Source organism: Propithecus coquereli, unplaced genomic scaffold (assembly GCF_000956105.1).
Source record: "Propithecus coquereli isolate 6110/MARCELLA unplaced genomic scaffold, Pcoq_1.0 Scaffold142, whole genome shotgun sequence".
Taxonomy (NCBI): Eukaryota; Metazoa; Chordata; class Mammalia; order Primates; family Indriidae; genus Propithecus; species Propithecus coquereli.
Window position 1 is genome coordinate 8,066,994 of NW_012138525.1, and position 12,329 is coordinate 8,079,322.

The following is a 12,329-nucleotide window of genomic DNA, read 5'->3' on the forward strand; positions in this document are numbered from 1 at the left end:
GCCAGAGAACTCCCTCCCCTCTATCCCCAGCCCAGATCCCTCTCTTGAGCTCCAGGCCCACATGGACCTCCAATGCGATGTGTCCCTAAGGGGCCCATGAGGACCTTCCTGCCACCCAAGGCAGATACCCAGAGAACGATGTCGACTCCTCCTTCGCCTGTAGCTTGCATCCAACCTTCAGCCACGTCCTGTCTCTCTGATCTCCTGTACTGTCTCTAGAGCTTATTCCCTTCTCGCTGTTGTCGCTGCCACCACCCTCATCCAGGCCACCTTCCTCTCCTGCCTGGTCCATGGCTGGAGCTCCCCTCCCCACCTCTCCTACTTCCAGCCTCTCCTTGTCCATTCCGTCCTCCCACCAGCTCCCAGGTTGATTTTCACGCACAGCGATGTGACTGGTATTGTCCCCTCCCTCCTACGGGGGTGGGGGGCTCCTGGCTCTGCCAGCCTGGGCCCTGCCGTGTTGCCAGCTGCCCACGCCCTCCCACTCCTCTCCGTTTCTCCTCTCCCGAGTGCCCAGCTGTTTCCTGCCTGCATGTGTGGGCTCAGACTGTGCCCTCCTTCTGGAATGCCCGTCCTCGCCTCTCTGCAACCCCAGCCAGCCCCTGCTCACCCTCTGAGTTTTGTTTACAATCCCCTGTTTTCCTTAAAGCACTTGCTGACACTTTTTCTCCCCTGGGGAAGTTGACCTTTCTCTCTCTTTTGAGTCTGTGCTCTGTGCAGTCCCTATCAGAACCTTCAGATCCTTTAGCTTTATCTGTTTCTGTATCCATTTCTGTGGAAGGCAGAATATTTGTGTTCCTGTGCCCAGCATGGCGCCAGCCCCAGGATTGGAGTTTATTTAAGGAACATCTGAATGAATGAATGAGTGAATGAGTGAATGAATGGGGAAGCACTTGCCTCGAGTGAGGCAGGTTTGACCCATAGAGAAGATGATATAGCTGGATGTGTCCAGGAAGCCGGGCCGGCGGGGGCAGGGGGCACGTTCAGATGTGGGCCCTGCAAGGTTTGATGAAGAAGGCACCCCTCGGCCTTCGGCAGCCTTCGGGGTGCCTTGTCCTGGGTGATGCACCTGCCCAAACTCCCCTTGTCAAGTGGGCAGGCTGTTCTCCCGAGAAAGGTCATGTTGCTTCTCTGCTCCAAAGCCTTCTGTGGCTCCCCAGCGCCCTTGGGACAGGCCCAGGCATTCGAGTCAGTCTCCAAGGCCCTTCTTAATTGAGGCCTGCCCAGCTTGCCTGCCTTCGCTCTCCCACCCTGCCCCGGCCCCACAGCCACTCCGCTGCCTGCCACCCTGGAGACCCCCTCGCTCTCTCGCACCCCTCAGCCTTCACCTAAGCTGTTCCCTCTGTCTGGAACACTTTCCACCTTCTCTCCACAGTCACCCTCCATGACGCAGTTCCAGCTCCGCCTCCTCCGGGAAGCCTGCCCTGACCCACCAGATAATGATGTCTGCCTGAATCTCTCCCTCTGAGGCAAAACAATCCCACTCTCTGCAGCCTGCCTTCCAGTGCCCTAAGTCTCAGCTTTGATCTTCTTCACCATGAGGACACGGACCAGTCCCCAGTCCTTGGGGGTCTCAGTTTCTTTCTTTGCTCCTTCTCCACTTAGGGGATCCCACCTACTTTCTCTCCCTCCTGAGTTATTGAGAGTCAGAAGCTGGAAGGAGAGGCTGGGGTTAAGGACAAGAGCTTCGGACAGGACAGGCTTGGGTTCGGGTTCCAGCTCCCTCGCTAACCAGCTGTGTGACCTTGGGCCAGGCACCTCCTCTTTCTAAGCAGAGAGCTCCTGACCTGCAAGCTGGAGACCTCAGAGGGTGGTCGGGGGATTTAACAGAGTTGTGGCATATAAGGCGCTTAACGCAGCACCTGGCACAGAGAAAGGTTTCAGGAAATAGATGTTAACCGTGATGGTTAAACCAGATGGGACAAGGATTTGTAAATTCAGACATGCTATGGAGATGGGGCGTATTCTCACGATTTCTTGTGACTTGCACAGGTCCTGGACAGGAGAAGGGAGGGAGGCCCATTCCTGCTCACCATTAACTGAGGTTGCCAAACTCAGGGCCCACAGTGATTGGGATTCTGGGGGTCTCAGGTGGGCCCCAAAATCTGCTCAGTGCCCCAGGAGAGGCTGCTGTGTGCCCTGCTGTGCCCCTCCCAGTGGAGCTGTCTTTCTGTGGCCCATGCGGCGAGGCTCGGCACCTGGGTGCTGTGCCAGGGGCCCTGAAGCCTGGAGCAGCTGCTCTAATTCATGCGAAGGAAGGCGCCCAGGTTTGCCCTGTCTATTTATAGCTTATTTATGAAGAAGGAAAAACAAGGGCCCAGTTGCCATAGCAACAAGGAGCATCATGGGCTGCTTTCCCTGAAATAGGAAGATGGCCAAGTCTCCTTGTGGGGTGCGCCCTCGGATGTGTGTATCCTGACAGAGGATGGGGCCGGGCCTTCTAGGGCCTGTCCCATGCTGGGTTCCTGGGCAGTCTACAGGTTGGGTGGGTTGTGGGGTGCTGCTTGCTGGGCCCTTGGAAAATCCACGGTGATGCTGGGGCCATGCACAGCTGAGCTCTCTGCGTGGGATGCACCCTCTTGTCTCCTGGTCTCGGTGCTAACTCTCGTCCTCAGGGTGCCCACTTGCTGCCTCAGGCAGACTTGCAAGCCCTTTCCCTGACCGTGCTCTGGCACGTGTCACTCAGGACACTTAGCTCAGTGAACTGGAGGCATAGTCCCCAGACCAATGGCCCCCAAGGCTGTGATCCAGCACAGAGCTGGCACAATGCCTGGCACCAAGGAGGGGCTTAGTACATACGGAATGAAGTGCTCCACAGTTTACAGTGCATGCTCTTACTCGGTGCACGAGATTAGGTAAGCACTGTAATGTTCTCTCATTTTACAGACGAGCAAACAGGTCCAGGGAGGTGAAGAGACCAGCCTAAGGTCGCGCAGTTGGTAAGTAGCCAAGCTAGATTAGAGTCCGGGAGGAGGAAACCTTGCTCATGTGGGCAACGCTCCAGGGAACGCGGGATCTTGGGTTCCAGTGGGGCCGTAATTGTCAAGGGTGGGGGAAGTGGTGCTCTGTTTGGACTGGGGCTAGGAGGGTGTGGTTTGAATCTTGACTCTCATTTTTTTCAGCTGTGTGACCTTGAGCCAATGACTTCACTTCCCTGGGCCTCAGCTGCCTGATCTGTGAAGTGGGGCAACGATGCCTAGTCCCTAGGGACTGTGTCTGTCTCTTGTTATCTGTTTCCCAGGGGCTGGCGCAGTCTAGGTGCCTGGGACGATCATGAGATCCTGTACACAGGGCGGTTAGGTTTGAGGCCAGACGCTGAGTGCTCTCAGGGGCTGTTGGTTGTTGCTATGTTATTTTGGAACTGAAGTGCATTGAGCTGAATGGCTCCCCTGGGGTCACACAGCTGAATCCAGAGCAGAAGTGGTGGCTTCACTGGTCAGTCCGGTTTGGTAGCACTGCCAGGAAGTAAGTGGGGCTGTGTCCCGGCCCAGGGGAGGGCATTCTGGGCAGGACTGCAGTCCTGGGGTCAGCAGCCGTGTCAGGCAGGGAGGCTGAGCGGGGCTCTGGGCACTGGGGACTTTGGGCTGCCCTCCCTGAAGCGGGAGGCACGGAGGCTGCACCCTCCTTGCCTGGGGCCGACTCGCCTGGAGGCTTTCAACGCCCTCTGCTGGGCTCTGGGTGCCTCTGCTGGGGCACCTTCAGGGGCCATAAGAGGAAACAAGGCCACCTCCTCAAGTCAGTTTGGGCTGGAAAACCATACCAAAGAAACCCAGGGAGGACGAGAAATGCCCCACGAACAAACCGAGGTCACAAATCATCTCCAGCTCCCACGCAGGCCCTGCAGCAGGACGCAGGCACCCTGTCACCACCCTCTGGGGGCTGCGGGCTGCTCTGCTTCCCTTCACCGGAGCCGCATGAGACTCACCACTGTTTCCTAGAACACAATGCCCAGGGGGTTTTGTTTGGTTTTGTTTTTGCCATGCCCCAAGCCTTCACTCACGTGCCTGTCCTTCTTGCCTTGTCACCCTGATGAGCTCACACTGCTCAAGGCTTCTGCAATCCCCCACCCCCAACCTTGTGCTCCCCTCTGCCTGGCCCTTAGTTCACGGGGCTCTGAGTCTTTCTGGAGAGTTTCTCTCCTCCTTAGGACTGTGAACTCAGGAAGTTCCTGAGTTTCTTAGAGCTGCTGTCACAAAGTACCACACACTGGGGAGCTTCAACAACAGAAATTTATTGTCTCACAATTCTGGAGGCTAGAAGCCTCAAACAAGGTGTTGGCAGAGTCACTTCCTTCTGAAGGCTGTGAGGGAGAATCTGTTCCAGACCTTTCGCTTAGCTTCTGGCAACCTTTGGTGTTCCTTGGCTTGTGGAATCATCACCCTGATCCCTGCCTTCATCATCACATCGTGTTCTCCCTGGGTGCATGGCTGTCTCGAAATCCCCCTTTTTATAAGGACAGCAGTCATGTTGGATTAGGACCCAGCCAATGACTCCATTTTAACTTGATTACCTCTGTAAAGATCTCCAAATAAGCCCCCTGAGGAATTGGGGGCTAGGACTTCAAAATATGAATTTATTTTCCTCATTTCACACAAAAGACCCAGAGAAGTAATGAAAGGGAATTCAACCTTTGACAAATATTTATAGAACACATAGTGGTGACAGACACTATGGGATGCCATCCATCCATTCATTCCTTTGCACCCAGAATCATGTCTGGCACATTGTGGGTGTCAATAAATATTTGCCGAGTGAATAAATTAATTCATCCCACAGTCATTGAGCCTGTCATTTACTTGCTTTGTAAATTTGAACAAGTTACTTCACCTCGATGAGCCTTGAATCCCATCAGTAAAATGAATTGAATTACATACCTACCTCTTAGGGTTGTTGACAGGATGAAATGGATGTATTATTAATAATAACAACTATTTATAAGAAGCTGCTATGTGCCAGAATAGATGCTGTCCATGTACAATCTTTAATCCTTACAGTAGCCTTATTAAGATTGAGATAAAATTCACATAACATAAAACTCACCATTTAAGCCATTTCAAAGTGGGCAATTCAGTGGTTTTTAGTATATTCATAAAGCTGTGCAACCATTACCACCACCTAATTTCAGAACATTTTCATCATCCTCCCCAAACTCTGTACCCATTAAACAGTCAATCCCCATTCTCTCCTCTCCACCAGCCCCTAGCAACCACTAATCTCTGTTTCTATGGATTTGCCTATTAAGGACACATCATATAAATGGAACCATACAGTAGTGTCTGTCCTCTTTCCCTTAGCATAATGCTCCTAAGGCTCATCCTTGTAGCATGTATCTGTGCTTCATTCCTTTTTATGGCTGAACAATATTCCATTGCATGGATTTACCACACTTCGCGTATCCATTCATCAGTTGGTGGACATTTGGGTTGTTTCCACTATTTGGCTCTCATAAATAATGCTGCTATGCACCTTTGTGTACCAGTTTTTGTGAACATGTGTTTTCAATTCTCTTGGGTATATACTAAGAGTATAGATACTCTTTTTAGGGGAATGGCCACATTTTTTCCTGGAGCAACTGCACCATTTTGCTTTCTCACCAGCCATGTATGAGGGTTCCAGTTTCTCCACTTTCTCACCAACACTTGGGATTGTCTGTCTTTTTGGTTATAGCCTTCCTAGTGGGTGTGAAGTGGTATCTCATTGTGGTTTTGATTTGCATTTCCCTAATGACTAATGATGTTGAGCATCTTTTTTTGGGCTTATTGGCCATTTCACAGCAGCGAGACCTGGTCGCTGGTGCAACCACCTTGGACAAGTCCTTTCCCGGTTCTGGGCGTCAGTTTCTCCTCCATGCCACTTGGAGCGATATACTCCAAACATCTCAGGCCGCGGCCTCTCTAGGAACCCGAGCTCCAAGATCAATCGCCCTAGTGCAGAGTTTGCCCCGCCCCTTCAGCCCCAGTAGCCGGCGGCGCCGGAAGTGCTAGACTCTTTCTGTTTGTTCCCGCCCCTCCCCGACCCGGAAGTGCATTTTTGGGAAGATGGCGGCTGTGTCGGTGTGTGAGCTACCGGTTGGAGGTTTCTCGTTTGATAACTGTCGCAGGTGCGGCCATGCCTGGGGCTGGGTTCAGGGCGGGAGTGAGAGTGTGGTCCTGGGGTCGCTGCTGGGCCGCGGCCTGATCTGGAAAGTTCGAGCAACGGGAGGACGGCAGGGCCTGCGACCCGTGGCCGGTGTGACTAAGGGGAATCAAGGCCTGAACGTGGGTTTTTCCTGAGGGCGGGTCTGCCCTTCCAACTTTCCCAGCGCACTCCGACAGTCCATCTTTATCTGCTTAAGCGAGTCGCGACCGTTGTTCGAGACTCTAAGCTGGAAAACGGGACAGTAGTGCTGATGGTGGGAGAGTTTAGTGAACAGATGGGCGTGAAAACAGTTTAACTACGTTCCCTCTTAGGCACTCTTCGTGACAGTGCAGCACCATGTGGTTTTGCCTTTTAACATTTTATTTTGGTATTTGCTCTCAGAAATGCTATCTTGGAAGCCGATTTTGCAAAGAAGGGGTACAAGCTTCCAAAGGCCCGGAAAACTGGCACGACCATCGCCGGGGTGGTCTATAAGGTAAGGTGGGACAGGTTAAGAGCAGCAGAGACTGAACTGGTAACCCGAACCAGAAGAACACTTGGCTTCCTTTCTCTCTCCCAGCTCGGTCTGGAAAAGCAAATGCTATAGAGCTGTGGTTCCCAACCCCCAGGGCGGCGGACCGGTACCATCCGTGGCCTGTTAGGAAACCGGGCTGCACAGCAGGAGCTGAGCCCCAGGCAAGCTAGCAGCTAAGCTTCATCTGTATTTACAGGCGCTCCCCATTGCTGGCATCACTGCCTGAGCTCCGGCCTCCACCCCTCCATCCCCCACCCCTCCATCCCCTCTTTCCTGGTGCCAAAAAGGTTGGGGATCATTGCTGTAGAGTACATTAGGAGAAGAAGGTCTTTTAGGAGTGACAGCTTTTGTCCGGAGGTTTTGTACACTTATCAACAGTTTATGTTCTTTCCTCCCTTTGCAGAGTTTTTGACAGGAGATTGATTTGCTTAAGTATTACTTTAGGAGCCGGGTAATATAATGGGAGAGAACAAGATTTAAACACACCTGTCTAACCATGTGGCTTTTATGCTGCTTTTAATTTTGGGCAGCTCACTTTCCTTCTCATAGCTACACCTCCCCGTCCATCAAATGGAGATAATAACTCCTGCCTTAAATTGTTATAAGGGTCAAAAGAAATAATGTATTGTTACAGGTGAAGAGTGATACATTTTAAAAAGAAATTGGCAGTGGTGGCTATTTTAATGGAAATATTTCTGAGTCTTAATCCAGGATTTTCCCAGATTAGTTCTGTGATTTGTAAGGATTCACTGAAATTGTGTGCCTCATTTGAAAATGGGATGATAAGGCTGGGCGCAGTGGCTCAAGCCTGTAAGCCTAGCACTCTGGGAGGCTGAGGTGGGAAGATCGCTCGAGGTCAGGAGTTCGAGACCAGCCTGAGCAAGAGCGAGACCCTGTCTCTACTAAAAATAGAAAGAAATTATCTGGACAACTAAAAATATATATATAAAAAATTAGCTGGGCATGGTGGTGCATGCCTGTAGTCCCAGCTACTCGGGAGGCTGAGGCAGGAGGATCGCCTGAGCCCAGGAGTTTAAGGTTGCTGTGAGCCACGGCACTCTAGTCCAGGCAACAGAGCGAGACTCTGTCTCAAAAAAAAAAAAAAGAAAATGGGATGATAATTCTTACCACCTACTTAGGATTCAACCAGTATCATTTATTAGGAAGCCTATTTTTGAATTCTGAAAGTGTATTACAGTATTTTTGGTAGGAGTTTTGGTTGGAGGTGTGGGATTGAGGGAGTAGGGGATGGGATTGGAGGAGCAGGGAATGGCCAACATTGTTTTCCGTAAACTGCAACGGAGAGCTGTGGTTTATATATGTAAAATTGTTCAAAATTTTTTTTTTAATTAATAGGATGGCATAGTTCTTGGAGCAGATACAAGGGCAACTGAAGGGATGGTTGTTGCTGATAAGAACTGTTCGAAAATACACTTCATATCTCCTAATATTTAGTAAGTATTGATTAGTGTGAACAACTCTTTTATTTTCAAACCCATCAAGGCTAAAATTGAATGAACTTTGCTCCTCACTAAAACCTGTTGTTCAGCCTGTATTTTCTATCTCCCTTAAATGGCATTTCCATCCGCCTGACACCTAAGCTAGTCATCCTTAAATTCTCTCTTTGCTTCAGTCTCCAATTTACTTGATAGCTAGTCGTGCTTTCTCTGTGCCTCTTGAATCCTTTCTCTGCTATTCTTCCCTCTGCTAAGACTTTAGTTCAGGTTCTTTTTTTTTCCAGCTACACTATTGCAGTTACTTAATTGGCCTCTCTGCCTTTCTTCTGCATCCTGTTGTTCATTTTTCTTCCATATTGGATGTTGTAAAATACAGATCTAATTATGTCCCTTTCCTCTTTAAAAGCTTTTGAGAGACTTTTCACATTTCCACATTACTTTCAGGATGAAATTGAAATTCTGTAGCTTGATACTTAAAGCCTTGCACTATTACACAAAAAGCTTACCCTTCAGCCTCTTTTTCAGTTGCCACCATTCATGTTCCTATTATTCCTGGACTGTCCCTATTTTCCTCATGTCTCTATTCCTGTTTCCCTCATCTCCAAGCTATTTCACCTTTGCTTATGGCAGCCTCTGTGCTCAGAAAGGCCCTTCTCTTTTCTCTGCTTGTAGAGTGTTTTTATTCTTCCAAATCTAGCTTATATGAAACCTTTTCTTAATGGTCAGCTTTAGTTTCTCTCTCATAGTTTCCCATAGCATTTTGTACCTGTGCTGCTATGTTGTATTATACCGTGTATTATAAATTTTGTCTACTCTTGTGTCCTTCACTCAATTTTGAAATCAGGCACCAGGACTGTGCCATATTTTTTTTATTCCCAGTGTTTAGTGTAATAACTGGTATCTGGTAGTAAATACTTGGTAGATGTTGAATTGCAAGACTCTTAACACACCTGGCTCTTTTGTACAACTTGAATATATTTGTAGGATTAGTAAAATGCACACTGTGGTAGGGGCACAGAAACCAATGATTTGAAATGTCCCATTGGTCCATAGAGAATATATTTGCATATAATTAGATACATATTTCCAGTTTTATGTTTATTTAAGATTGGTTAAACAGAGCAATTACAGTGTAGATACACTCAAAACATCTTTCTGTGTACCTGCACTTCATGGAAATTATCCAAAAAGCTCCACTTTTAATTGAGCCCTCTGGTAATTGAATTTCAGCTAAGTTTCTAATTGTATTTTTCAGTTGTTGTGGTGCTGGGACAGCTGCAGACACAGACATGACAACCCAGCTCATTTCTTCCAACTTGGAGCTCCACTCTCTCTCTACTGGCCGTCTTCCCAGAGTTGTGACAGCCAATCGGATGCTGAAGCAGATGCTTTTCAGGTAAGGTTCCAAGACAGGGATTTCTGTAGCATCTTTTCTCCTATCTTAGATTTTCAGCCGAAGGAGGTCTGGAAGCTAAGGATAAAGCATTCAGAAATAGACAGTTTGTTCCAGAAATCAATTGTTGAAAAGCCATTTTAATTTCATGAGGCTTTCGATAGTGCATTTGCATTTATGGGGTCTGATTTTTGTTCATGAATAAATCACATGTGGCCAGTTGAGTCATTTCCTGAAGCATAGGGATATTACTGGATAAGACAAACTTTTTTGCTTGTGGTAAGAAAATTAGAGCTGGAGGAAACTTTGAGTTTGTCTTGTGAAACTACCTTCCCTTCCCCCACAAACAACGAAATGAGAAGTGATATTTGTAATTGGCTGTGAGTGGGTACGATCATTTTAATATTAACCAACCTATCTCTTACTCTCTTCTAAGCCCTATGCTGAAGTGATTTGTGCATGATCCCATATTATCCTTTTAACTCTAAGATAGGGGCAGATATAATATCTTCTAATATATATAATAGAAGATATATAATATCTTCTATTTATAAGTGAACAAATTAAGCCTTAAAAAGATGTGGTAACTTGCCTTTCACTCTCTGCTGACTTCTACAGACAATTCATATTGGTAGTTTTGTTAGTTTTTCTCCTTTAGTAATTGCATCATTACTTTATGTTTGTATAAGTCTTGACAGTTTCAAATTATAAGTCAATTTTCTCATTTGCTCCTCATAAGAGAGGTAGTGTATTGTAACAGAAATAGCCTGGGCCTTTAGTCTTAGGTTGGAATACTGGCTTCTTTTTTGGGGACCTGCCTTACTTTCAACAAATATTTTTCTCTTTCCTTTTACGTGGAATGGTTATCATGATACCTGTCCCTAGGGGTTGTGAAAATTAAAGGAGAGCATGAATAGCAAGTAAAGATTGTAAACTGGTGGCTCATAGGCCGCTGGCCTGTAGAGAAATTGATTTGGGTCACATAGTGTTTTTTAAAAAAATAGTGGTCAGTAATTATAAATTCAGAAATTTGAATTAAAAGTCTGGATTTCTGGCTTCTTTTGAAAAAACTCAGAAAGAGGGTAGATAACATGTGGCAGTAATCTTCTGGAACTGGTGGATGGATGTCACTTTAGAAGTGGGAGCATGTGCTCCATGTGTCATAGTCCCTGTCTGGCTCACTTTTATTGTTTCCTCCGTGGCCCTTGCCTTCCTGAGAATTTGCAGGTCCTCATCCACGTGTCTAGCATGGCCCCTAGGCTCTCGGTAGTGTAGATGAGGTTTAAGGCCAGTAGTAGAGTTCCCATTTTGTAGATGAGACCAAGGCTTAGAGTTCTATGGACAGGAAGCCTACCCAGTTCCTGCTCTGGCTGTGCTGAGCCCTTATGTCAGTGATTTCCATGTGTTTGTGTACATAATTATAGGAGACTTATTGCCAACAGAACAAATTCTTCCAGTACAATGTGAGTAGAACTTGTTAAAGCACACCTATTGATGAGATTTTGAAGACATTTGTGGATTTTAATTTTTAATGCAAAGCTCCCTCTGGTGGCCCGTGTGGTGCATTACATATACAATATTTCAAGATTCTTTGCAAGGTTGTTTTAAAGCGTTTGGTGAAATAATCTAGCAGATGTTTCTGTTAATCTCTTTAGAATGTTTTAGAAATTCTAAATTCTCATTTTCAGTGTTTTGTCATTTTTAGTTTAGCATATTTTGTAAAAGTTAAATTTAATCAAACAGTTTTGAGAGGAACATTTAAAAAGGTAAACCAGGATAGTTATAGTCCTTTATGTACTCTGACATTTTTGGTAAGTTACATAAAATGAATCAGAGTGGTGTTAGGACAAAAAGCTTGGGAATTGACTTTAGAACTTTAGTTTAAGTCCCATCTACAGCACAGACAGCTTTTGACTTTGGGCCGTTTACCTCACCTTTCTTAGTCAGTAACAGGAGGATAAGTTTCTGTCTCTCTGCCCTTTTTTTTGAGGAGGAATGGAACGAAGAAGCAAGCCTGCGACATTGTCTAGTACAGTGCCTGGTGCAAAGTTAGATCCCTATGAAATTCAGAGTCTGAAAAAGAGTGGGTACTCTTCTTGCCATTACTGTACTTTTTTCCTGAATGACCCATTTCTTTGTGTATGAGTCAGTGAAAAAATAGTGTTTGATAAACAGTAGTGGACCTCTTTTCCCTCATTGAGGCAGTGCCTTTATTCTACAGGTATGATGGCTAGACGTAGAAGAGTAATATTTGTTCCTTTGAGCATGGAGCTTCCTTGTTGAGTTCAATAGAAATCTTAGTGAAATACTGCTCTGTATTCTGGAAACTCTTATTTGAATATCTAGAGGCTCTTTACATTAATCATAGCTTTTTTTCTTATAAAAATAATATACATTCGTTTTAGAAAATTTGAAAAAATACCGAAAAGCCCAAAGAACAAAAATTTTGCCATTCATGGACAATCACTATTTTGGTTTGGTCTATAAAATTCCAGTCTTTTGTCTTTTAAGTTCTTCTCTTCCTCCTTTCCTTTTATATTACTAGTATATGTTCATGGTAAAAAAAAAAAAAAATCTAGAAGACAGAAACAAAAAGAAAAAAACGTAAAACTATCTGGATTCCTACCACCCATAGCAGTTAGTGCTAACAGATTATTATACACCCTTCAAGATTTTTAAAATAAGTTTAATAATACATATTTTGAAACGAAATCATTAAAAATCATGCTACATTTTCTCATGTACTATCGGTCATAGTACAAGTTAGTCCAGTCTTTCTCAAGGACAATTTCGGCAATATGTATCAAAATGTTAACTGTGTATACCT

General features: G+C 46.3%; 1 protein-coding gene across 1 annotated transcript in view; it reads left to right on the top strand.

Moving 5' to 3' along the window:
• Window positions 1-5,992: 5,992 nt before the first annotated feature.
• The window catches only part of PSMB7 (proteasome (prosome, macropain) subunit, beta type, 7), a 61,308-nt gene continuing 54,971 nt past the window's right edge, over window positions 5,993-12,329 (top strand). Inside the window, exons 1-4 of the mRNA XM_012639747.1 lie at window positions 5,993-6,100; window positions 6,520-6,613; window positions 8,009-8,106; window positions 9,365-9,505. Coding sequence (XP_012495201.1) covers window positions 6,039-6,100; window positions 6,520-6,613; window positions 8,009-8,106; window positions 9,365-9,505 — 395 coding nt within the window. The 5' untranslated portion in view covers window positions 5,993-6,038. The remainder of the gene's footprint in view (window positions 6,101-6,519; window positions 6,614-8,008; window positions 8,107-9,364; window positions 9,506-12,329) is intronic.